The following is a 26,370-nucleotide window of genomic DNA, read 5'->3' as shown; positions in this document are numbered from 1 at the left end:
CAAAAAATCATTTAATGATGTGGTTAAATATTTTCCAATTAAAAACTCAACTGCTTTGGTGTTTAAATTATTTATTAACAAATGAAGAATAAAGAAAACCACATTTCAATTTTTATATGTAGCAAACATGAACAAGTTCAGTGGGCAAAACAAAAAAAAAAAACATATTTACTACAGTAAAACATTGCACAGATTCCAAAAATAATAAAACTGTCTATTTAGAATTTAGTTCTGGGTGCATAGTGTTTTGTCTTTAGTAACAAAACATAACCTTTATCCTAAACCTTTTATTTTATGTGCAGCACTTACTGTAAATTTTGTAAAAATGAACATGCCAACCTATTTAACCTGCGAGCCACATGCAACAAATGCATTTGCTAACTATGACGCCCGCACCCACACACGACGGACAGTAAAACGAGCGATGGAAAAGGAAGAACCGACTTGCGCTCACGACGCGGTGGCGTGGCGGTGCAGGGCTCTCTTCCTGATGTTCTCCATGGTGCGCACCACCAGCCAGGCCGCAAACTGGGGGCAGATGCTCTCGATCAGCAGCACGGTGCCGGCCTGAAACAAGCACTCTTCTTTTCGGGGACGCACCACAACTTCGAAATACCACAACGCCGAATGTCAAAATTGACCACAACGCCGACAGCTAGAAAACTGCTGTGTACCACAACGCCGAAATACATTAACGCCAAAAATTGTCATTGCAGGACTGCCACAAAGGTTACGTTAGGTAAGCACACAAATTCATTCAGTTGTTTTTCATTTTGCTCCTGTGGCCCCCCCTTCCCAGCAAAATCATTTTTCGGCGTTGTGGTACACAGCAGTTTTCTAGCTGTCAGCGTTGTGGTCAATTTTGACATTCGGCGTTGTGGTATTTCGGCATTGTGGTAACGACCCCTTCTTTTTCCCCAGCTCGACGCAAACCTCTCCGCATGTCTGCAAATACACTATCTCCGTGAAACAATGCCCCAGCTACAACTTTTAGTAGCATCACCTGTAAGCCCTGCAGTGTGTTGGTTCAAGGTCACAATTGAAGAGTAACTCAAAACAGTTTTAGATAAGCGCATGCGCGAGTACTGCTTTGTTGTTTCCTCGCTCACAGCGCCACCTACGCAAAATGGCGGCTCCCAAGCATTAAACGTTCTGCTATTTTGCTAAGAGTGAATCCGTAATTTAATTTCAATGTGCGTTTCATTTAAATTTTAGCTGTCGAAGTCCCTGGTTGGATTGGTTGTAATAGTCGAGACGACAGAACTCATTTTTTCTGGCTGCAACGTTCACCTGACATAACTCCGTGTGATTTTTTTTTTCCTTTTGGGCTTTATAGAAGATTGTGTTTGTGTTCCGCTGCTTCCTAATTATTTAGATTTGAGACACAGAATTGAAGTGCTTGCATTACTCCGGACTTGTAGACTTTAGGTTGGATGTGTGCTGTATAACTAAAGGTGAACATATTGAACATTTGTAAGAAAAACTAAGTTAGTTTATCCTCAATTTATGAATGATTTTTTTATAAATAGTCTAAATGAAACTGTTATAACATTTAAACTGGGACATTCTTTTATGGACATTCTGTACTTGCTGAACCAATTTCCTGACTTTTTCAGGACAGATCAATTAAATGTTTTTTATATGACATGGTCATTGATAGAGGTACGCAGGGGTGTTGAAATCCTAAAAATATCATCATTCCTACCTACAAATGGAAAGCAAACAGCTGAAAAAGTGGTTTTTATCCCTTTCCTGGTCATCGAGTCTCAGTTTATCTGAAAAGCCCGTATCACACAATGGAAGAAGGTCTTCCACGCCAGCAGGAATGGAAAATTAGCACAGTTCTGGCCATTTTCATGAAGTTTTGTTAATCTGTTGTGTTTGAATTTCTGTGGAAGGTTTCGTAGAAGGAAGGAATTTTGTCCAATCAGAATGAAATGGTTGTGTGTCCCTGGTCTTAAAAACAGTCATTTATTTTGGAGGGATTGGATTTTTCTTGAGTATTGATTTGAAATGCAGTGAACATGTGGTCTGTTAAATCAGTTACAGAATTATGCGACAATTATGAGAAACATCCATGTTTTTACAGTTAAAAAAAAGTATCAACTGACATAAAAAAAACCACAAAACCAGTCACAATTCCAACTATTTATCAAGTGGGAAGGGCAGTAACCAGGTTTTCTACAGACCGCAAGGTAACTTTACTTCACTGCTGGAATTTTTTGTGTGCTCAGAGTTTATCATTATGGTATGTTTTCATATTAGTTAAGCATTTACCATTTATTAGCGAGTTACATTTTACATTTCATGGGTACATTTTCATGATGAATTTTCGAAGAAGACCAATCATCATTTGTATTCTTTATATAGACCAGCTTATTACAAATTGTTTTAAATACCACTACACTGCATATTAACTTTTCTATGGTATTTCTGTTAAAATTGTATTGACGTTTAATAACATGGGCAAGACCGAAGTCACAAATGTGCTGGATTTTAAGGCCTTGCACTTTACTCCGATCCAACCAAAAAACAGCACTCCTTACAATGATCTCTATCAATAAACAGTAAAAGTTATGCAAAACTATAAAATTAGGGTAAGAAAATTAGTGGAGAATTGATGACCATATAAACATGCCTCATTTAAAAAAAAAAAGTTGAAAGCATTTAGTAAATAACGTTTACTAAGCTTACTAATTAATATAAAAGAAGAAAAAATTGAAAAATACCCGTAAAATATTTTAGCATGGAGTAAAATAAAAGACAATAAATTAGTATTTTAAGAATAACATAATTATAAAAAATTATGCGATTCATATCAATCAGCTTTATCACACAAGAAAAAATGGAAAAATACCCGTAAAATATTTTAGCATGGAGTAAAATAAAAGACAATAAATTAGTATTTTAAGAATAACATAATTATAAAAAATTATGCGATTCATATCAATCATCTTTATCACACACTTGTGAACTACAAGACATGCTCTATAAAGATATATATATACACACACACACACACGGGCATAGCCAGAGGGGGGTTTTAGGGGTTCAAACATCCCCCCCCCCCTTTAGCACCAAATCTTTAATTAATTTTTTATTCATCACTCAAACAAATTACATATTAAAATTAATAAAAATTTTACCATTACAATATTTAAATTTAAGTACCGAAAACTGCTAAAATAGCACTATTTTACACCTTAAAATCCAAATTTTCCCGGGGGGAAGACACAAATCCTGGCTACGCCACTGCACACACACACACACACACACACACACACACACACACACTTGATCAATTAGACAAAAATAAATTATAATAGTACTTAATAAATAAATCATTACTGGAGACTTAGGTATATATCTTTTCAAACATTTTTTTTTTTTTTTTTTAACTTTGAAACAAAACAAATTGTGGCAGGCTATTCTCGAGGTATGGTTACAAAGCACGGCACCAGACCCACCAGGAGAGAGTGCGGGAAGTAGCCGGTGGTGACGGCCTGGATGCCGGTGGTGCCCAGGGCCTTCTGCACGTACACCTCCGGGGACGGAGCCATCCAGCTCGACTGCTTGATCTTGCTCATCTTCGTGGCCACGTAGCCCGGCGCCAGGCACTGCACCAGCACCCCGCTCCTCCCGTACTCTGTGGCCAGGTCCTTCGACAGCTTGTGCACGTACGCCTGCCGAGAACAAGCGGCCTTTCCGAGCACCGACGGTCACGCGACGACGCCGCGTCTCTACTTCGTGGCTAGCGTCTTTCAGAGTGTTTGAATACTTACAACTAGGGACACCTGTATTTCGCGAATACATTTCGTGTCAAGGTATTTCACAAAATACTGCAGCTTTTCTCCTGTGGTTATTGGCTGAGGTCGGTGAGAGGTGTGGTCCCGCTCTTGACGGGGCCAATGAGAATGTGGTCACCGTACTGCTGCACCCTCACAATTTGCCGTGAATCTTAGAAAAAGCTACAGTGTTTCGTGAAATACCTTGACATGAAATGAAATCGCGAAATACAGGTGTCCCTACTTATAACCATTCTGTTAGTAATTTATTCAGAAATTTGTTGTTTATATAATTTATTCTTTATTTGTTTTATTTTTTCATCCTCCCTCTTAGATATGCCATTGATTCTGATTTAGTTCTCCAATATATATATAATTTTACATGAAAGTAACAGGTCACACAATGCAAATACTTTACTTTTGAGTTTTCCACAATTAGGTTTCAAAGAATTTAATCACTACAGTGGAAAAAAAATCCCGTCTCATATCTATGTTAACTGGTTTCATGTTCATAGATGTTACTAAAGGTGCAGCCTGATTTTGTTTTGTCTGTACCCAGGGGCATAGGCAAGATGGATGGGGGGCATATATCCCCCCCCCCCCTCCTTTTCCGAAAAAATCTTAAACTAAATCTTATAAAAATATATTAATCCCACCAACAAAAGGAAATAATTTGAAATAAAACAGTGGGATAATTATATATTCAGTTTGAATAGTGGTACATTAGGTGTTGTAGAAGGATTCTTAAAGACAGATATATTTGTTGAAATTATAAATCTACAACAAAAATGCATTTTCACTCTGGTATGGCTTCATAAATAACCACTGTTTAAAACTCTCTATTCTGATTGTGGTAACAATCTTTTGTCATTATTCTGCATACTCTCCTATTATCATAAAAGATTATTATGAACACTCATTATGAAAGAAATGCAACTTGCACAGATCCGACATATGAGATAAATGCAAATAAGCTCCGCGGATTGAGACATAAAGTGATTTGAGCTTGTATTTGATGACAAATTGAGAAGGCCAAGATTATAACCTGTTTCTTCCTTGCCTCTGTAGAGGTCGGAGGAAATTGTGGAGCATTACTAGATCTGCCCTCAGCAGTTGGTGTACGATTTTCCACAAAAATCCTCAAATTATTTTAATTTGTTGATTTCTAAAGACAAAATCACAGTAACTAGATTATATGTTATGATTTATTGCAAGAACATGTATTGGTATATATATTAAAATTGTTTGTGTCTTCGTTAGTTTTTTACATAAATGTTTAGGTTATTAAATATTTTTTAAATCTTTATAACTTTAGCATTAGATAGATTTAAAAAAAAGGCCTTTTTATATTATGCCTTTAATATATAATACTTTAGGGTAGCTCATGTGTATCTTATATGCTAATTTTTTGTTGTTTTCATATATGTTAATTTAATTATTATTTAAATGTATTTGTGACAATTTGTGGTATGTCTAGGCTATATATAATATTTATCAGATTTATTTTGTATGTACCTAGTTAGTAAAGATGTATGTAGTTAAGAGCCCGTCTACAATAGTCCGAAACTGTGCGTGGTCTGTGTCCTCATCCGAATGTGAGTGACGTCACATTGTCTCACCGAAAACTGCCCTGTCCACAATTGCGATGTCCGATGTCCGAATGTATTGATTTCTAAAGTTGTCACCAGAGCGCAGTAAATGTGCCAAACCAAATGTTTTTGTTTATTGTTTTGATGCTTTGTAGTTAGAGATTGAACTTATGAAAGTTGTGGGAGTTAAATATTATATATATTTATTCAGTAAGGCAAAGTGGCTCTTCTTGACTTACAACACCTTCCATTTCCTTCAATAACAAAAACAAACACCACGTTTTCAAACGGGAACCGGAAATTCAAATATCGTGAGTGTTCTGTTCTTTTTCTGTGTCCGAAGTACACAGGTTGGGACAAAAAGTTCAAATTGACGAATGTCTTCGGACCAGGTAGGTTCGGACCTTCGCCCACTTGACGCATGACGTCAGAGGGTCACGTGGACCAATCAGCGACGAGTGTCCTTCGGGCACAGTTTAGGACATTGCTATTGTAGACGGGCCTTAAGTGTCATACAAGGCGGTACGGTACGCCTTAACTTCGCCACTCAAAATAAGGCAATAAATAAGTAAAATAAGAAGAAACTTCCAGTACCTTGGAAGCAGCGTACACGGACAGCAAAGGGCTCGGGATGAGCGCAGACGTCGACGAGACGTTGATGACGACGCCCTTCTTCTCTTCTTGCATGTTCGGCAGCAGGAGCTTCGTCATGTTGGTGACGGACACTATGTTGCAGCATATGATGTTCATGTACATCGAGTCCTTCTCCGGCGAGTCGCAGAAGTACTCCGGGTAGGGGTAGCTCATGCCAACATTGTTCACGAGCACTATGGGGAGCGGCCTCAGCGTGTTCAGCTCTTTCTCGATCTTGCAGTAAACTTCCGGAGAGGGGTTGGAAAAGTCCGCTTCTATCACCTTGGTTCGGATTTTGTAATTTGCTTCTGAAACATTACACGAAACAAGAATTTAGTGGCAAATAATGAATCCAAATTAATAACTGTAGAGTAATATAACAGAAATACATTCAACTACATTAGCTACAGGGACTAACACACGTGAAAATTTAAATTTAATCACTTTACTAGCATGTATTCTCAGTGCCACAAGGTAAATATGCTATTCCTCAGAAATACATACACACACTAAAAACTGGCTAAGGATAATAAGACAGTCTACTGTATACTGTGCATAAATAGTTACATTAACATATTTAATATTTATATCAATCTGCTAAACAATTCTAACGATGGAATGAATGAACAAAAGCATTAGGGCTTAACATCTTTCCAACCTCGAAATCATTAGAAACAATGAGGGGTGAGGTTATGTGAATGGAGCGGCATTGAAATGCATTGGTGGAGCTAAAAGAAGGACTCCAAGAAAACCTAGTAGTTCTCCGTCACATTCATAGTGTTTCTCATTTGCCAATAATTAAGGTTTGGGCCTACGAGCAATCAAAACCATTTTGCCTGGGAGGGGTCACATGGCCTAACCACTCAGCCTCAATGTGAACATATTAAGGGAAGAGGAAAACAGCAAGGGGTGGAAAAAAAACTTGAAAGAAAGGCAAATTTGAAATGTATGGGAAGAAATAGCAGAAATAAACTGCTGGAAGTTGATAAAGCTTTGTGGTAAAAACAAATAACTTAAAGAGGATTAAAATATTTGTATGTCAGAGAGAAAAAAATTGTATGAAGGGGTTTAAAAATATGAATAAATTATATGGGAATAGAAATAGCTTTACGGGTACAAAAACAGTTATAGGAATGTCTCGTTGACATGTCATTTGAGACTGTAAGAGGTAATGATATAAGAATAGATAGAGCATTGAGGGAATGAATTGGTTGGGGAAATGGAACTACCCCGAGAAAACCCAACTTGCAGCAAAATTCTCCACATTTCCCACTTACAAAAAATTCTGTTTCAACTCCGCCGGGACTCAAACCCAAATCACTTTAGTGAGAGCAAGTGACCCAATCACTCAACCACCGTAGCTCCTTGTTGTAAAAGTGAAATATTTATGGATTGGAAAATCATTGAAGGGGTGAAAACTTACGTAAGAGGTTGAAAATTTTACAGGTGAAAAATTATAGCCTATATCGGAAAACAATTATGAATGGATAAAAATTTTGGGACTGAAAAGTCAAAAAGGGGGTCGAAAATTATCTTATGAAAGGAAAAAATGTTAGGTGCAGGAAAACAATTTGAGTGTTAATAGCCACGTAGGAAGTCAAAAAACCAATGCTTGAGGCAGAAAAAAAAATTTATGAATAAAACCACTGATTTTTTTGACTTGAGAAACAGACCAAACACAATCACTGGTTGGAGATTCTATTTAAATTGATAATGGGGAAGATAAAACTTTGAACGTACAGCTGAAATCGGCCATTAGTAGGATAGGCTGCATGTTAGTGTGATAACTTACCTAAATCTGCAGCAACTGTTTCCAGTTTGGACAAAGTGCGACTAATCAGGACAATATCCATTCCCTTCTGTGCCAACTGAAACAGTCAACAAATGAATTAGATCTCACAGCACCTAACAGCACTTTTTGTACAAAGTGAATCAGATGACTGATACTCACAAATTCTGCACAAGCCTTCCCGATGCCATCTGTAGCTCCAGTGATCACTGCAAAAAAAAATAAAAATGAATAGACAATTTTTAACATCAGCCCAATTACAGCAAATGATAAACAATCTCAAACAATTTATAATAATGTGTCTGGTGCTGAAATGAAGTAGGTATAATAAAATAGATCTAAATATCTGCGGCCAGGGGGCTACACCTGGAAAAAAAAACCTTTCACTTGGAGGGGAGGGAGGTATGCTTACTCTTGCAAAATCGTAAATGTGAAAATAGTGATAAACTAATTTCCCCCCCCCCCCCCCCCACGGGTTAATCTTACATATATTCACTTCGCCCCCCCCCCCCCCCCCCCCCGGTAGGCTTATTATAAACTGCAATTTTTTAATTATTTTCCATGTTGAAGGGCAAACATTGTCAAGGATGGTAATTTTTCATAAAACTTAGAACCCTCTGAATGTGTCACACGTGACGACAAACAATGTTGATGGGGCGAGGGAGAATTGTGGACACTGCACCTGTTATTAATATAATAATTATTATATGGTATCCACCTCCACAAAAAGACCTTCCGCTGTCTCTAATGCGGTATAGTTAATTAATTAATTAATTAAGGCTAACATCTCGTGTCGACATCGGAGCAACTAGCGACAATGAAGGCTGAAGATGTGAGAATGGAGCAATGGCGGAATGAATGGTGGGGAAGGAAAACGGGAAGCACCCCGAGCAAACACAAGGGCTCACGGAAACGTGCGCCACGTTTCACACATGCGAACATTCTGGGATCAAATCCGCCGCGGATTCGAGCCCATAACATCCTGGCGAGATACACGACAGACAGGAACATCGAAGCAAGATCTTCCGAAATTGTTCAGTTCATCTAGCGAGGGCCCAGCGACTCTGCTCGTGAAAATGTCCGCTAGAATTAACCATGTTCGGTGTACTTTCTTTATTTGGTAACAAATCACACATTCAAAATAAGTGAAATAAAAACTGAGGAACTTACAACTGACTAGTGGGACAAAATGAAATCGTAAATTCTGTATTTTCTGCTGTAGATACTCACGAGCCGTGATTATGTAGAACATTTTTCGCCGGGAAATGATTTTTCATGTAAAGTACGAAATACTTTTCCCAGCCTTTTTTTATTATAAACAATATCACAAATGATAAAAGATAGAATGACAAAACATTGACGCAGACGTTGCACATCTAAAACCTAGGTTGGAAATATCAGCTTACTTCATCAAATATTTTTTCTGATGAACTAGTGTATATTTAAATGAACAAAAATTGATGCCTTTTTTGTAACTCTTGCGAGGTTCCTACCTATATGGCGAGGAAATCACATGTTTGCCTACCTATCGCCTACATTAGGCACTTTCGTTTGACTACACTTCAAAATAAAATCGAATCAAAGTCGAACAGTAAATACTCTTGCCAGCTTGTTTTCCTAACGGTACGTGCGATATCTTGACTGTGGCACTTCCTTCTTTCCTCGTAAAAAAATAACAAAAAGCCGTCGTATTTGTAGACGTGATCGGACGCCAATCTGCGACGACAAAGTTATCCGAGCGTGACTTGATAAATAGCTACCAGTCTCGCGTAACGACAGTTTGAAAACTTGACTAAACAGGAAGAGAGCGAGGTGTGGAAGCCTAAACAAGAGAACAAGTCAGAATATAAAGACACACACATATATATATATATATATATATATATATATATATATATATACACACACACACATTATATATATACATATATATATCCCGTAAAAAACCTACAAAGTTTTTTTTTCTTTCCATTTTTGTTGTACAGCTTACATCGCATCGATTCAAATGAACCAGTCTCAGATACCCCGAGATAAAATGATGTACGAATGAATTAGCGCTTACGTCTTTCAACACGGGCAGTGAGATTAGCAGGGCTGCCAAGTTTTACGGATGTTGCATCATTATTACTGATTTATTCGTCCAGTTACGAAGTTACCGAGTGCTAGTTATTTATTACAGAAACAGAAAAACTTGATGACGCTTCTGAAATTTAGTGTGTACCACCTTTTCATACAATAAATTCAGCTCATATAACTTACAAGTAAACCTTTTGAAAGTAGCCTACTTAACATAAGTATAAATACTTAAAACTTAATTTAGCTTTGTAAATATTGTGTTTTGCAAAACTATATAATTGTTTTTTTTTATTATTATTTATTTAATGGATGGGATTGGCTAGGTACAGTAAAAGAGTGTGTGATAATTGTTTTTCAGAGTAGTGTTTGGCGTTAATTTAATCGTGTTTGTTTTACGCAGGCTTTTTTTTATGGCAGTAATATGATTACTGATGGGTGTGCGTGACAGTTGGCAGCACTGGAGAATGAAGCAAAGACGGAATGCATGAGAGGGAAAGACGGGAGTACCGCAAGAAATGTCCGCCACATTTCCCTCTTGTGGGGGGAAAAAAAACCTGGTTAGAACCCGCCCCAGAACGGACGTAAAATGACCTGTCTTCAGTGAGTCAGAGAAGCAGTGAAATAAGCAAGCTCTATGTCCCCAGCCTCGTCGCTTAAAGCGGTGTCACGCGACGAAAGAATCTCAAAACGGCAAAAACACTGAAACCACAACTTGACGAATCTGAACTCTGCTCTAATCTGTAGAAAATAACTGCAAAAGTACAAACACGGCACCCTGAAATCAGTTAAACGGTGGGCTTCGCTAATTCATTCGAGACTGCGTCCGAGTTGAAGGTAATTAATTTCACATTGCAGTTCAACAATTCTCCAAAGCTTTCCAATGAATCGCCTATTTTAATTATTAATTTTTGGCAGAGTGAACAACGGAACAAATAATGTTACTCGAATGTAACGTATTTCAATGACCAACTTTTCCACTCTTACAACTTGTTGACTATGCCAACTCGGCTAATTTTACAACAGAACACGCGCTTCAGTAAGTGCAATCGGAAGTTATTCTGGAAATGTATGTTCTAGTGTTAAAAGACTCCCGGCAGGTAAAGGGTGGGTGTCTGGTATCGCAGCGTGTATATTGTTAATTGTATATATCTGGTGTACTGTTTTGTACTTTTGGCATATGCCATCTGTACTACTCTTTAGTTGAATAAACAGAATTTATAAAACCAAAACCAAAACCAAGCATCTCCTGTCCGATTCCCAGCCAAGTCGGTGATTTTTTCAACTGAGGATAATTTCCTTCTAGGTTTTGTGCAGTCCTTTATCCCCCGCGCTGCAATAGGTTAGTTTTATTCGAAGCCTCTTTTTCAACTTTTAAACTCTCGGGGCGGCCTTGCGCGTTTCACTTGCGGGAAACAGTGTGTGTGGCGGATGGTCTTTTCACTCGAGAGGCAAGACACTCGGGTAACTCGGGTCATGCCCTTGATCCTGCAAGGGCAATGTCATCTTTTTTTTTTTTTTTTTTTTTTTTTTTTTTCAGCGCGACTATCTGCTCCTGTGTTGTTCGTAACGTTCAATGTAGATATCGTGATTTTTAGGACAGTGAATAAATTACGCATCACGTTTCAAATGACAATGATGATCGTATATTTATATACAATGATATTTTGTATTTATTTAATTACTACAGGTTATGCGAAGTGTATTGGCATTGACGATCTCACGTTAAAACAAATACAACAAAATTTGATTACTCTCTCATTTGCGGCACGATATTAGAAATTGCCTAAGCAGTTTCACCTTTAGACGAATCTTAACTCGCAATTGTATTTTTTCAAGACGTAGGCTTTTTTTTTTTTTTGCCACGTAAAAAAGTAATAAAAATTTATATATAAACCTGAAGTCGTTCTCTTCGCCTAAGAGACGGCCAGTAGACAAACCTAATGGAAATCCGTCGCGGAACCACCTTGCATGTAGCAACTCTGTTGCTGGAGTCATAATGCGGCGCGAATGAACGAGCCTACGGTTTGGTAAGGCGGCAAAGGGAAGTGTTTTTGACGTGAAAACGTTTTTAAAATTGTTTCCATGGTGGGAGGCAATTCAAAAAACGAATGATAACAAAATTTGGGGATACAGTTTGGTGTTGTAGCTACATATCTATCATCTCCATCCAAAATTTAATTACACCACTGGCTAGCTAAAGGATCAAAGAATTCGTTGCGCCAAGTGAGGACTGTGATGCATCGCGCGCGGTTGAGGGGGAAGCGCCGCCATTTTGAGGTCATTTTGCTGCATTTCGAGATTTCCATTTAGTATAACTTTTGACTCGGAGAAGCTACGACGTTCGTTTGAGTTTCAGTCGTCAACCCTCGTCAAAATCAATCGATTGAATATATAAAACATTAGTGTAAAATAGTTACAGTGAATATATATTGTTACTAACGTGAGACGTGCCGCGCGCGCCTGTAGATTACAAGGGTAGTCGATTTCCCCCCCCCCCTGCCCTTCGCTCCCCTAGCGACTCTCTGCCTTTGCGGCGTTATCTGACACCTGACAGCTGCGGAGTTCCGCGGGTCGCCACGCGAGCCGCCGACGCGTGTCTCGAGATTTCTGGCGTCGCGTCGCGTCGGCGCGTAATGACGCGACTGGCCCCAGCCGCGCTCGCGACTTCTATAAGTGGCGCCTGGGCCTATATAAGCCCAGGACGCCGGCCTCCGAGGCAGGCCACACCCATAGGCGTGCGCAGGACTTCAGTATTGGTGGTGCCAGATTACACAACAGCCCTGTCATTCACGGACCCGAGCCTAAAGCGGGGGCTCCGGGGGTCCTCCCCCGGAAAAATTTGGATTTGAAAGCGCAAAATGGTGCTATTTAAGGTGTTTCCGAACAAAACCATTAAATACACAAATGTAAAAATTTTAACATTTTTTATGACAAATTATGGCTTTGAACGTTATAATCACCAGGAAAACTACTAAACTATTTACAGTTTTAAGCTTTGTTGAGCCATAAAGTAAATTGCACAAATTGTTTGCACGGAATTCATGCTGGTGGCTTTGAAAAACCGTACTTACATGTTTCTGAAGACGCCAAATAAATGCTAGAAAATACATTCTCAAATGTTAAGTTTTAAAATCAACAAATCAAGGGAGTTTTTGCAACATACCTTAAATATGTAAAATATTAAAATAATAAAAATACACAAATAAGAGTGTGGCGAAAGTTTTAACTTTTGGAATACAACAAAAATGTTTTGTTGGCGACTGCATATAAGTCATCGAGTAAGCCTATCCTTTTAACTAACTAAACTCTCTCTCTTTTTTTAAATAAACCCTGGCGGACGGCGGCTATTATTCCGTGCGCCTGCAGAGTGGAGTGAACAGTGGACACCGAGCGCGCCTTCTATGTAATTCGAGGAGAACTATGAGAAGTATTTACATTTCAGAAGTTTCGTAGCCGCAGCCCGCGTGTACAACACAAGTAATTGCAACTGGCTTGTTTCCGTGTGTATAGTTGGTTCGATTGATAATTGATATACTGATAGTGTTATGAGCACATATCTGTAACTCCACACGATTGGAAAACATATTTTTTTTGGAAATAATACGGATTTTTGTAAGTATGTATTATTTCTGCTTGTAAAAAACAAAATAACGTTAACCCTAATGGTGGTGCCAAGGCACCTGTGGCACCTACCGTGCGCACGCCTATGGCCACACCCCCATTTTTTTCTTCTGTGTGTTGATATTAAGTGTATAAGATTTGGGCGACTATAAATTTTATGGTTTAAGATTATTTAATTTGCAGGCATTGATCTCCAGTTATCCGCGCAGGGAAGTAGCTGAAATACACGGGGACGCTGCGTGTGTTGTCGGTTCGAGCGTGGGCGTCAAGTCATCCTGGGAGCCTCGTCTCCCGCGGCGAGGCGCGCGACCTTGGGCGTCGCCGTGTAGCGGTACCCGTAGTAGCGGAGGCCGAGCCATCTCCCGCGGGCATCCAACCCATTCAACAAGGAGCGCGGCTCTTGGGCCGGCATCCCAACACACACAAAAAAAGGGGGTTGTAAAGTCGGTTTACGAACGATAATTTTACGTGATAACGTCATAAGAAAACATTGATGAAAAATTACATACTTTTTAATTTTCAAATAATATCTACAGTTTTTGCAAATTTAATTTGAATAATTTGTTTAAATATAATCACGAACAATTAGTTATAGAAATAAACTGAAATCAAATCAATGTCAATAAATTGTTAATTTTAAATGACGAAATTGGACAAATAAATGAAATTGTTTAAATTGCTGATTTTAAAAAGCCCGCCTTAAGGGGCCCGCCTCGTCAGGGGTGTATGTGTGTTAGTGAGGCGGGATGATAAGCGCGACGCTCGCTGGTGATTCTAGCGCGGTATCACCTCTAAGCGCAAGGCTCTGAACTGGCGCGCAGTATTCTCGTCGTCACAGGATAACTGTGAAATTTGAGCGGTGACCGCAACATTATATGGCCGATAAATGAAGATAAAGGTGTAATGTAAGCCCCTTAAGTGCTTTTAATAATCTGTACTGGTTGTTTTACGCCTAAAAATTACTCTGAAAACATGCGTTTTAGCCATATTAACTCTTCTAGAAATACAGTTTAAAAACATGATACAAAATTAAAAGTACTTTTCGGGCCTCAGCGAACTCTTAAATGCTTTTCGTAAACATGCCCCACTCGGATATCTTGAGTAGTTTTGAAATCGCGTTGTTTTTCCTGAAGCTCTGCGCACCGTCTGTGTGACCAGGTAGGCGGAGCCCTTAACCTGTTTGGTATTATAAAAGATTTTCTCGCGCGGTGGTTGGCCGGTACTTGCACGCTCGGCTCAGGCGGAACGTGACAACGTGGCATGCTATTTCGTGCGTGCAGCCGGAGTTCATCGATTTGTAAGACGTTATCACGTCAATAATTATTTTGGTGTTGAATGTGCTACACATGCACCCTAACCGTATTCCTAGTGCACGATGGGTCACGGCCAGTCCCTTATTTTCAGGCAACGGATTTTGGTTTTCTAACGGTTGCCGACCTGTTGCCCAAATCACGGACACGCGCAGAGCTCACATCTAGCGCCATTAACTCGTGTATAGTCATTTGGTGTTATCATCGGGGGGCGTACGAAGCGTGTTGGTGTGCCAAATGAAACTTTATGATAGCGAAACTATCCTGGAATACCTTTTGTACACTTTAATGGTCATACAAACAATCGCAACTTTAAAAGCACGTGAGAAAATTAAAACTACACCGTTAATTCGCGCGATAGTGCTGCTATCTGTAGGATATTTGGCGTAGCAAATGTACCGACGCTAGAATGCATTGAAATCAGTTTATTTTTAAAATTTATCTATGAAATATAAAACCAATTCGAAACGCGTATTTTCTTTGCCATACATTAACTGTGTCCATGATTTCCGGATCGCTTATCTGGCTCCTATTCGGGGAGTTGTCCGCCGTCGTTGAGTGGAAACTTTCTGGAAGGTTGTTTTTTTTTTTCTCGAAAATGTGGAACCAGCCGCGAACCACCTACAGCGAGGGACGAGCCAGTCATCACTCGACCTTCTGCGCACGTGACTAGTTCAGGAAATTTCAGATCAGGGTCGGTGACTATATTATTTGGGAGTAGTGGAGCACGCTAATTTCCGTAAACACATGTCTTGTCTTTCGCAATGAATGTATCCACTTACGTAGGTATCTCCACAATTTTCAGAGTCAAATTTGTAAGCTTTCCGCCATATTTCTCCAATTTTTATTTCACATTTATCACCTCTTTGAGCGGTCCTTATAAATTGTTGTTTTTTTCCTAACATTGCGATAGCCACGGCGTACTTCTTGATTCCTTATTGGGAGAAAGCACGGATGGAATTTAGCTTAATATGCACAAAAAAAACCTGGTCAAAAAAACTTTGCACACCAGCATTTAAAAAAAAACTGGACCCAAATACAGTAATAATGACACAGTCCAATGTATTAACGATACATGATCAGTTTTAGTCCAACCCTTATCATTTAAATTTCCTGACCGAAAATATAACGATCAACTACTTCTAATCGATATGAAATTTCGCACATTCTTTTTTCGGGTTATGTTTACGTGCCTCACACGTAAACATACCCTCGATCGGAGTCACCAAAGCTTCGTGCATGTGAATAAATATACCTTTCTACGATGTTAGTCACCGGGAGACGACGTGAGGACCAAACACGAGTCATGGAGCAGTTTACAAAGTCCTAGGCTTCTAGTCTTAACGGGACGGTTCCTTACTGAAAGTCCTTAGCGTATTTATTCTTTCAATATATCCAAGTTGTCACCTTTTTTTTTCGCTATCGATATTTTTGGTTACGAAAGAAAGTCACAAAAAAAACCTGATTTCCCACCGAACTATGTGCTGTATAGTTTTTTTTCCACCAGCGCAGGACTTGTGTTCCTATTATTACCTCGGACGCATAGGCCAATCGAGTGGAAGAGAGATAGATGCGGCGCAAGCGTACAATGAGCGGAACGGGACACAGCGTAACGGAACAATGTGCGTAAAGGGACACTTTTTCGTGCGTGCAGCCGGCGTTCATCGATTTATTAGACGTCACGTCGAAAACCTGATTTCCCGCCGAACTATGTGCTGTATAGTATAGTTTTTTTTTTTTCCACCAGCGCAGGACTTGTGTTCAGCACGCCCAATACACTCTTCAGCAGTAAAAACGTATAATTTTTTCAACTTAAAAAATATTCATGACAACGCGATTTCCGACCATACTGTGCGTTCTGTCGAGTTTCCACCAGGGAAGGAGTCCAGGGTGTCCACAAGGAAAAAAATATTTCGTACCAACTTAGGCGAGAAAAAAGTTCTAGATTTGAAAGAAAAAAAAGTACTAAATTATAATTTGTTATGGTTTTAACAATTCAGGAAGTTAACATGACATTGCAATGCTCTAACACACACACACACATGCATTCCATAGTTTTTTAAAAATAATTATGCTTAATAATAAAAAATATTGGAGTTACTGTAATAATATTATTATATTAAAGAAAAAAGTACTAGATCTGAGCGTAAATGTACCAGACCACTGATAAAGTACTAGATCTAGTAGGAAAGTACTAACTGTGGACACCCTGGGCAGGACTTGTGTTTGGCCTCTAGCGGTTAAAAGCAATGTTTATAAACGTGAGGTAGCAGTAGCGACGCCGTGACGGACCGTGTTCAGGAGAGAGGTCGTGTCGGGCCTGATTGCCGCGCGGGTCCAGATGCGCCTATACGTTCCGTGACGCCGCGACGCCGCAGCCGTGATCCTGACTCGTGACCGAGAGCCGAGGTCTGGGACACGGTCCTTCTGGGGGGGAGGGGGGGGAGGGCAGCGGCCCCGTTACCCGCCGCCTGCCCCACTGGCCGACTGCAGCGCTGCCGGCGCCGTACTCTCTCTCTCTCTCTCTCTCTCGACGCAGCGACCGTGGGGGAAACTAACAAGTGAAACCATCGAATTTCTTTTAAACGAAACAAATGGAAATGAATACCAACCAAACGAAACGAAATGAATTGAAACCTAACGAATCAAACCAACTGCATTCATACAATAAAAAAAATGGAATGAAATGTACCCAAATGCAATGAAATTAATGAAGTTAAGTGAAGGAAAAAAACATGAAACACTCCTAATAATCCAATTGTAATGAAACTAACGATTTTATCAAATCTAATTTCAATAAATAGAATGTTTGAATTGTAACGAAATAAAACATTGAAAAGAACTGAAATGTATTAAAATGTTGCATAATAATGTTACAGAGTGATTACTGTAATCATTAGTGGGCCAAAATAACGTATTTCTTCACCGTTACAATCCCATATTCCCCTGAACAAAAGCGGCCGAAATTATGTTCCCAAGCCGACTATATTAAAAGCCAGTTTGCACACGTGTGCCTCAAGTATTTAATACCATTCATATTTATCTGGTTATAATTTGTTTTAACAAAATAATCAAACAAACCAACCAAATAAAAACTAAAATATAAAATGATCAAATTCATTTTCTCAAGCAAAATTATTACTTAAATTTCTAAATGTAAACGTTGGAGCTTTAGTGTGACAATAAATTTTCTTTTGAAATTCAATTATAAAAACACTACCATGACATGTTTGTACTGGAGCCCTACTTTACAAGATCCTGGCTACGGCGCTGTACTCGCTTCCCACTGAAAGAATAAATCTGCCAAGGCCTTTAGTAAGGCACGGTCTCGTTACGACTAGAATCCTAAACCGTCGTACGATTCGCGTCCTGACATCGTAGACCGGTACTAGTCACGTCTACGAAGCTTTGGCGACTCTGATCGGTTTTTTTTTTTTTTTTGCGTGAGACACAACATAACCCCGAAAAAATAAAATGGTCAATTAGAAAATATTGATCGAAAGTTTTCGTTAACAGTTATAGGGTGGTTCCAGTCGGGTCGTTACCACAACGCCGAACGTATAATAACGCCGAATGTCAAATTGACCGCAACGCCGACAGCTAGAAAACTGCTGTGTACCACAACGCCGAAATACAGTAACGTCGAAAAATGTTGCTGCGTGGAGGGGGGGGGGGGGGGGGGGCACAGGAGCAAAATGTAAAACAACTGAATGAATTTGTGTGCTAACCTTACCTAACCTAACCTTTGTGGCAGTCCTGCAATGACATTTTTCGGCGTTAATGTATTTCGGCGTTGTGGTACACAGCCGTTTTCTAGCTGTCGGCGTTGTGGTCAATTTGGCATTTCGGCGTTATTGTACGTTCGGCGTTGTAGTATTTCGGCGTTGTGGTATTTCGGCGTTGTGGTATTTCGGCGTTGTGGTATTTCGGCGTTGTGGTGCGTCCCCGTTCCAGTATTCCGACCTTGACAACTTGAATTTTTTCTCACATAAAAAAAAAAGTCAATTCAACAGCTAGGCATGAGCTCGGTCTCATCCGCCATTTTTGTTATTTAAAATTCTTGTCAATACTATCATTTGAGCCTTTTATTAGAAAATGTATCACACTAGCACTTTTGAATTTCGAATTTTCTCGACAGATATTTGCTTAATGTTACCAAATAGCTGTAAAAAAAATCACCGTAATTATTCACTAGTATAACTTTTCACGGGTTGATAATAGCGTTTAGTGAATACCTGGTTAGAAGATGTGTGACCCAACAACAAATTCAGAACTGTTAGGGAAGAAAAAAACTTACAGGAAATTCCCTTAGTGCATATTAATGACAAGAAAGCGCTACTAATAAGTCGTAGCCTCTTTTTTCTACAATATATATATAACTAAAATGCAAATGTTTGTTCAAAATCTTAAATCTCAGAAAGTTCTTCACCGATTTCATCGAAATTTTGACACAGCGTTGCATTCCAATATGCGCGGGTTTATATGCATGTGTCACACCTGTGACAGGTAAAAAAAATATAGATAAAAATATAGATAGGTGAAAACATACATATTTAATATTTTCATTGCTATAGAGTGGCATATGTAGATATAGATCTTAGATGAGAGATAGAGAGATTTAATATTTTCATTGCTATAGAGTGGCATATGTAGATATAGATCTTAGATGAGAGATAGAGAGTTTGAGAGAAGTATATATAGATAGCGATATAGAGACAGAGAGATATATAGAGATAGAGAGAGATATGGAGATATACATGGATAGAGAATTAGAGAGAGAGAGAGAGAGAGAGAGAGAGAGAGGAGAGATATGTATGCTTTGTATATGTGTACCTACTCCAAACAAATTACAAAAAGAGGTATTGCCACGCATGACGGGTATTAGCTAGTATTTATAATAAAATAACAGTGCACAGTGTTTTTTTCTATAGTTATCATCTTTCTTTCTCACAATTTATATATAATGTCTAGGAATTGCTGGGCATAAATTATGTGTGTGGCAGGAAATACAAAAAAAAAAAAAGTTAACGAACGCAAGTCCGGAAACGTGAGGTAATGTAAAGTATGTCATGCAATCGTTGTTTGTCAAGTCTGCAGTCGCAGCACAGTACTAGCTAATCCGTCAACACTAAACACCCAATGCCAAACATTTAAACACACCACAACCGATTGTCCACTGAGCTGTGAGCTGTACAACAGACAGCTGGTTGCTAGACGTCTGCACACGGGAAGCCTAAGATGTCCATCAAGCTCCTGTCCCTGCCCGAACACGCCCGAATATTCACCTTCGGCCAACCTCGGGTTTATTTATACATATTTATATTTCTCTGTTTATTTTAATGTAGCTATACTAACCTAACCAACCGTCCATGGTGTTTTAAAGTGTTTTAATGTAGCTAACCTAACCGACCACTTTTAATATTTGAATTCATTTTTCCTGCGCAAAAAATAAAACAAATCCCGAGGTTGGCCGAAGGTGAATATTCGGGCGTGTTCGGGCAGGGACAGAACTTGATGTACATCTTAGGCTTCCCGTCTGCACACCGCTCCACACCCGAACCCCCCGCGGAGTACTTGAACGTCTTGGCGCTACGAAGGCGCGTACTCTCGGCCACTGGAGTGGCACGTAATGACCGCGAAATTCAAACTTGCGCACTACTGCTCGCGCCTGTAGTGTTTCCTGACACTTGTTCCTTTAAAAAAAATCGCTTGTTTAGACATTCCTGTCACCCATCGCCCTTTTTTATTTAGGCCCGCCAATTTACGAACATTCTGTATATCACTTCTAATTCATGCAATTTTCTTTACTGAAACGAAAAAAAAAAAATTGAAAAAAATTGTGATATGTCATCCCGCACACAAATTAAAAAAAAATTGTAATTTAACTTCTACGTCATTCGCGGGCTTGAAACGCAGGGCGAGTATAATTAACTCACTCGCTTTCGCATGAGTTAAGAATATTTTTTATTCTTGAATCACGTCTTCAAGTAGTTTATATATATATGTGTGTATATATATATATGTATATATATACATATATATACATATATATGTATATATATACATATACATACATATATATGTATATATATACATATACATACATATATATACATATATATGTATATAGACATATATATGTATATATACATACATATATATACATATACATACATATATATGTATATATATATGTATATATGTATATATATACATATATATATATATATGTATGTATATATGTATATATATACATATATATGTATGTATATATGTATATATATACATATATATGTATGTATATATGTATATATATGTATATATATGTATATATATATATGTATATATAGATATGTATAATCAAACTACACAATACAAATATTTTTAAAAACAACTCCCTGGGCACACGCTTTAAAAGGTTTATCGAGGCTTCAACTACAAATAGAAACACGACAATAGGCAAGCAAGAGTCAAGGTGTGAAGTAGGCCACTCTTCAAGTCTGCTCGTTGCCTGCAAGAAGTTAACTCATCACATTCTTCGTTTAGGTAAATAAAATAAAAACTATTTAGTGGCTAGGTGTTGAGACAACGCGGATAGAACTGCTCTGAGCGGAAGTTTACTAAACAAGGACGCAGTTGCAGGGCCGTTGCAGGGAGGAACAGTTTGATGGGAAAAGGGGGGGGGGGGGGGGGCAAAATCCTCGGGGCCCCGGTTGTTTCGGAAATTTTTTTTAATGCTTGCGTTTACCTAGTTGTTATGACGAAAATTACAAGTATGCTGCTAATGTGATTCATAGGAATCATCCTTATAAGTAATGTGTTATGCACAGATCACGTTTAAAGTAACTTTTACAGATTTTTATTTTTTTTTTAAATTGTAAATTGTAAAGTTGAACATAAGGGCCGGCCAAATTATTTGCCCACGGGGCCTTGGTTTCTCTCGATGGCCCTGTAGTCAAGGGCGTATCCACCTTCCTCAACTATGAAACAAAAATGTTGAAATCGAACAATTCCACCCCACCCCCTTTTTTTCCCCTCAAGGTTTGGATGAGCTGGATACACCCTTGGCAGTAGTAAACTTTGAAACGAGTTCACAATAGCGCTTGAAGGAGCCTTTAATTTTAATTTCTCCACTTTTTTAAGGATTTTGTTTTCTCTTACGCAATATTCCTTATGGCGTTTTCAAACACCCGTAACTGCCCACCGCTTATCCGCATAAACATATGCAAAATGAACTCCCTCACCCCCCCTCCCCCCACTTTTTTTTCTCTCACAATACGATGTAGGCCTACGATCATGTGTGTTCAGGGTAAACGTTTATTTAATCCGGGTTATTCACTCCAAGTACATTTTAGTGATTGAATTGGATTCGTTTCAGTTCTGGCTGACTCAGGTCGAGCATGTGTAGTGTGGAATTTCCAAAGCGCACTCTTCAGTCCACGACGAATGCAATCAGGATTGCAGTGTTGCCACAAGCGACCTACGCGATTACCGACTGCACTGAGTTGATTTGGCGACAACGAAGACTACGTTTGCAGGTGTACAAAACGTACATCCTAAATACGAAATTGTGAAACTATTGGAACTATGTGATGTTTGAATGTCGATCTTTTAAAACTGTTTCATTGTTGGCCATCGTGTCGACAGTTTCGCAGTCAAATTTCATTGGTTTTCCGTGGATTTTTAAATAATGTTCTGTATTTAGGGCGCAGACTCGTCCAGCCTATGGTGTCATGCAAACCAGCGAGCGAATACTGCTAGTCACCACCTGACCTCCTTTCTATTTCCTGGCATTGTGAGGACGACGCGGGCGTGCGAACACAACACCTAGCTAGCAAATATTACAATGACGATACCGGCATGCATTGCGTAGTCCCGAGCCGTCTACATGGCAGACTTCTGTCCGCGGCCAATCAGCAGACACTACTCCAGCGGCAGGGTAGCTAACGATTGTCTCGAGCTGTGCATTTCAAAGATATAAAGTGAAAATTGATTCGAATATTGTTTTTATTTGCGAGGCAATGATTTGTAGTTGATCATTCCTAGCCGTTAAGAACCAAACAAAAAATGTAATTGCTTAGGTTGGGTAAACAACTGTATTATACAGTAACAGCTGACAAAGTTCAAAGTTTTAAACTGAAAATTCTACATAAGTAAATGAGGGAAGAAAATTACAGGAATGATTCAAACTATGTTGTGTACCAATTTAGCATAGACTTTAGTTCGTGAGGCGGGATGATAAGTGCGACGCTCGCTGGTGCTTCTAGTGCGATATCTGAACTCGCGCGAAGTCTTCTCGTCATAGGACAATTATGAGATTTTAGCAATAACCAGAACATCAGGTGGAAGGTAATTATGTGATGTATGGCCCTTGGATGCTTACAAGAATATTTACAGAAAATTTCATGTCTAAAAGTGATTTTGAAAACACGCGTTTTAGCTCTTATTCACTATTCTAAAAATTCAGTTTAAAATCTAAATACTGAAACAGAACTAGGTACCCAACCTCCCACAGCGCATTCCTAAATGTTTTTCGTAAACAGAACCCACTCGGATATCTTGAGAAGTTTACAAATCGCGTGGTTTTTTCTGAAGATCTGCGCACCGTGTGCCCGGGTGGGCGGGCTACAGGGGCTCTGGGTTCGAATTCCGTAAAAACTATGTACGGTAGGTGCTTTGTTTGGGTCAATCTTGCCCTGAATCAGACCGAAAAGTTGGTGCACCCTCGTAGAGCCTTAAGTTGATATAAAATAGTCACGCATTTCTTTCAGCTCATTCGGCATCTGCGGGTCTTTTGTGACCGTAATCTAGTGTAGCAGAATTAAAACTGCACGTGGTTAGGAGTCTGCTGAATAATCATGGGCACAAACAATACAGGTACTAAAGGCGATACCGGCATCGGCTTCAAGTGTGCCATGACACCTCTAGGTCAGTCAGTTGGCACGCTGACATTTCGTCATTCTGCGTTCACAACGATGAAATAACAGATTTATAAGCGAGTATCGTATAAATGGTACAATGCAGACCCCCTTGCGTAGTTCGGTGGATATTCAGTTCAGAGGTTTTACGTTGCGACAGGAAGAAAATGCCCACTTGTGGCATAATGTTTAAAATACCACAGAACAGGCACAATATTTTTAATGAACGTAGTCTGGTCTGAAGTTTATTTTTATTCTCGCACAGACCAAACTGTGAATACGTTCAGTAGGTAGTACTAACTACGGCGCAATTATGTTGTGTGTGTACTAATCGTGCAACGTAGAACCCTACTTTATTTCCTATTGTCTTTAAATATATAATTACTAAAATAATATTTACAATGTAACATATTCTTTGAAATTATTATAAGTGCCTATAAATAAAACTCACCACAGCCGATTCAATGTAGATAAGATTTTGTCTTTGGAGATAGGTATTATAGCTACGATACTTAATACCACTTATGATTTAAATGAAAAATATTAAAATATAAATAACCTACCTGCCCATCGTCCATACTCGCTGAAATTCACATTTTTCTTGAACATAGGGCCTAGCACATAGTCGTACAAAAGTTTGTAGGTGTGCTTACACAACTGTAGCCCTACTACAGCTATGCAAACAACTCCGACTCCTTCCAAAACCGTTAGCATTTCTATTTTTTTAAGGAAATAATAATAAATAAATAAAAAAAAGCTCGGATGAACCAGCCTAGCACGAATGCACCGGGGCGTTAAACCCGCAGGCACATAACCTCAATCCTCTAGCAGCGAGCAAACAAGACGCAACAGTACAGTTATCGCAGTCGATAATGCGCCGTCACAGCAGCACCGCTACGCGCATGCGCGGACTCGGGCGGCCCCAGCGCGACAGTCGCCCAGCCTAGCGGCGTCTGCCCCAGACCTTGAGCTCGCGCACAGCTGACTGGCGCGCGACTGCACTCTGAATACCTCGGGCGCCGTTCAAGTAGTACGCGAGCCGCGGGAACCGGTTCTCTCTATTTCCTTCTCCTCGCTCTCCCCAAACTTGCGCGCGCTCGGCGACCGCCGAACGGTTAAGAACTTGATTGAGCACAGTAATTTACACGAACGTAGTAGTTGACATTGTAAAGTATCGTTCCGAACTTAAAATATACCCATGACGTCCTTGAATATGTTAAACAACTAACTAGCTGTGGTTCCTATCGTAGACGGGCTCTATTTCAGTTTCGTTGCTAAGTCATGACTTTTCTCTCATCCCTTCAATCATTTAAAAATATTCCCGGTACAAGTGACACAATTGAGTGAATCATTTATATTAATAATAAAACAATTGAAGGTTGGATGAAATTATAAAAAAAAAAAAAACTATTCAGAACGGCTATTTGCGTTATTAAGAACTCAAAAATATAGTTTTTACCATTTTTGTCTTTTTGTCTCAGCATAAAACAAAAACTACTGATGGATTTTCATTATTATTATTATTATTATTATTATTATTATTAATTAGAAAGATCTCATGCTAACTCTAAAATCAGGCTATATATAATTAAAGAATTCCAACTCTAAGGGGGTGAAATTAATTATATCTCTGAGACTAATCAAGCATTAGAAAATATAATGGGTACCAATAATTAACATACTAATGCTACCAAACACAATTTTACCATTTTGCAAAATTCAACCCCCAAGGGACAAGAAAGAGGTAAATTTGGATTTAAAATAAATTATTATATCACAGAATCTAATCAAGCCCAATACCACCACAATTTTACCATTTTTCAAAATTCAACAAAAGGGGTAGGTATGTTTTTGAAACAAAAAAAATGAAGACTTCAGAATCAATTAGAACTAAAAGTAAGAAATTAAGAAAAAATTACTCTCATCTTAGAGTTATGTATTACATAATTTTTTTTTTCCATTTATTGAACATCGTCCTCTAAGGGGGTGAAAAGGGGAAAGTTTTGATTTATTTTAAAAAATCATTCCTACAAAACTATTTAAGACATAAATTTTGATTTTAAAAATCAAATAATAAACTACAAATTATTATTTTACTACTTTGCAAGATTCCATTTTTAAAGGTTGAAAAAGTTTTGTGTTTGGAACAAAGAAAAAAAAATGCATATTTTCAAATCTACTAGATCTAAGGGTAAGAAATTAAGAATGAACAAGTATACAGTTATAAACTGTATTTTGTTACATTTTCCAGGTTTCGACTTTCAACAGTGTGAAACGGGGCTAAATATTTTACAATAAAAAAAGTATCTCCATAGCAAATAAAGCTGAATAAAAGAAACCAAGCATGAATAACTCAATTAATTACCAATTTTCGATATTCGACCGCAAAGGCAGTGAATCAGGGGCACGTTGATTTTTATAGTAATAAATTATATATTCAAGCAAATTAAGGTACACGTAAGAAACTAAGCAAGAATAACGTACTTTATTATGATTTAATATAATATTTTTTACCTTTACTATTTTCTATATTTGACCGTAAAAAAAGGGTGAAATGGCTGTCAAATTTTTTTAATTATCAATTGTATCTCTGAAGCTAATCAGGTGGGATATATGTTATTTATTCTATATAATTTATAAACATACAAA

General features: G+C 38.6%; 1 protein-coding gene across 3 annotated transcripts; it reads right to left on the bottom strand.

Annotated features, from left to right (window-relative positions):
• Nucleotides 1-54: 54 nt before the first annotated feature.
• On the bottom strand, nucleotides 55-25,043 carry LOC134528363 (very-long-chain 3-oxoacyl-CoA reductase). Of its 3 annotated transcripts, none has more exons than XM_063361928.1 (6): nucleotides 24,285-25,043; nucleotides 7,959-8,005; nucleotides 7,800-7,875; nucleotides 5,969-6,315; nucleotides 3,468-3,683; nucleotides 55-567 (listed from the first exon to the last, which is right to left on the bottom strand). In XM_063361928.1, exons 1-6 carry the CDS (start codon nucleotides 24,433-24,435, stop codon nucleotides 451-453), a joined length of 954 nt encoding a protein of 317 aa, XP_063217998.1. In that variant the 5' UTR covers nucleotides 24,436-25,043; the 3' UTR covers nucleotides 55-450. The 3 variants fall into 3 exon arrangements, with proteins under 3 accessions (XP_063217998.1, XP_063218000.1, XP_063217999.1); XM_063361930.1 differs by lacking the exon at nucleotides 24,285-25,043 and adding an exon at nucleotides 9,290-9,310; XM_063361929.1 differs by lacking the exon at nucleotides 24,285-25,043 and adding an exon at nucleotides 9,027-9,063.
• Between the last annotated feature and the right edge of the window lie 1,327 nt (nucleotides 25,044-26,370).

Source organism: Bacillus rossius, chromosome 1 (genome assembly GCF_032445375.1).
Source record: "Bacillus rossius redtenbacheri isolate Brsri chromosome 1, Brsri_v3, whole genome shotgun sequence".
Classification (NCBI taxonomy): Eukaryota; Metazoa; Arthropoda; class Insecta; order Phasmatodea; family Bacillidae; genus Bacillus; species Bacillus rossius.
Note: the sequence above shows the minus strand (reverse complement) of the source record. Positions and strands in the feature narration are given on the sequence as shown.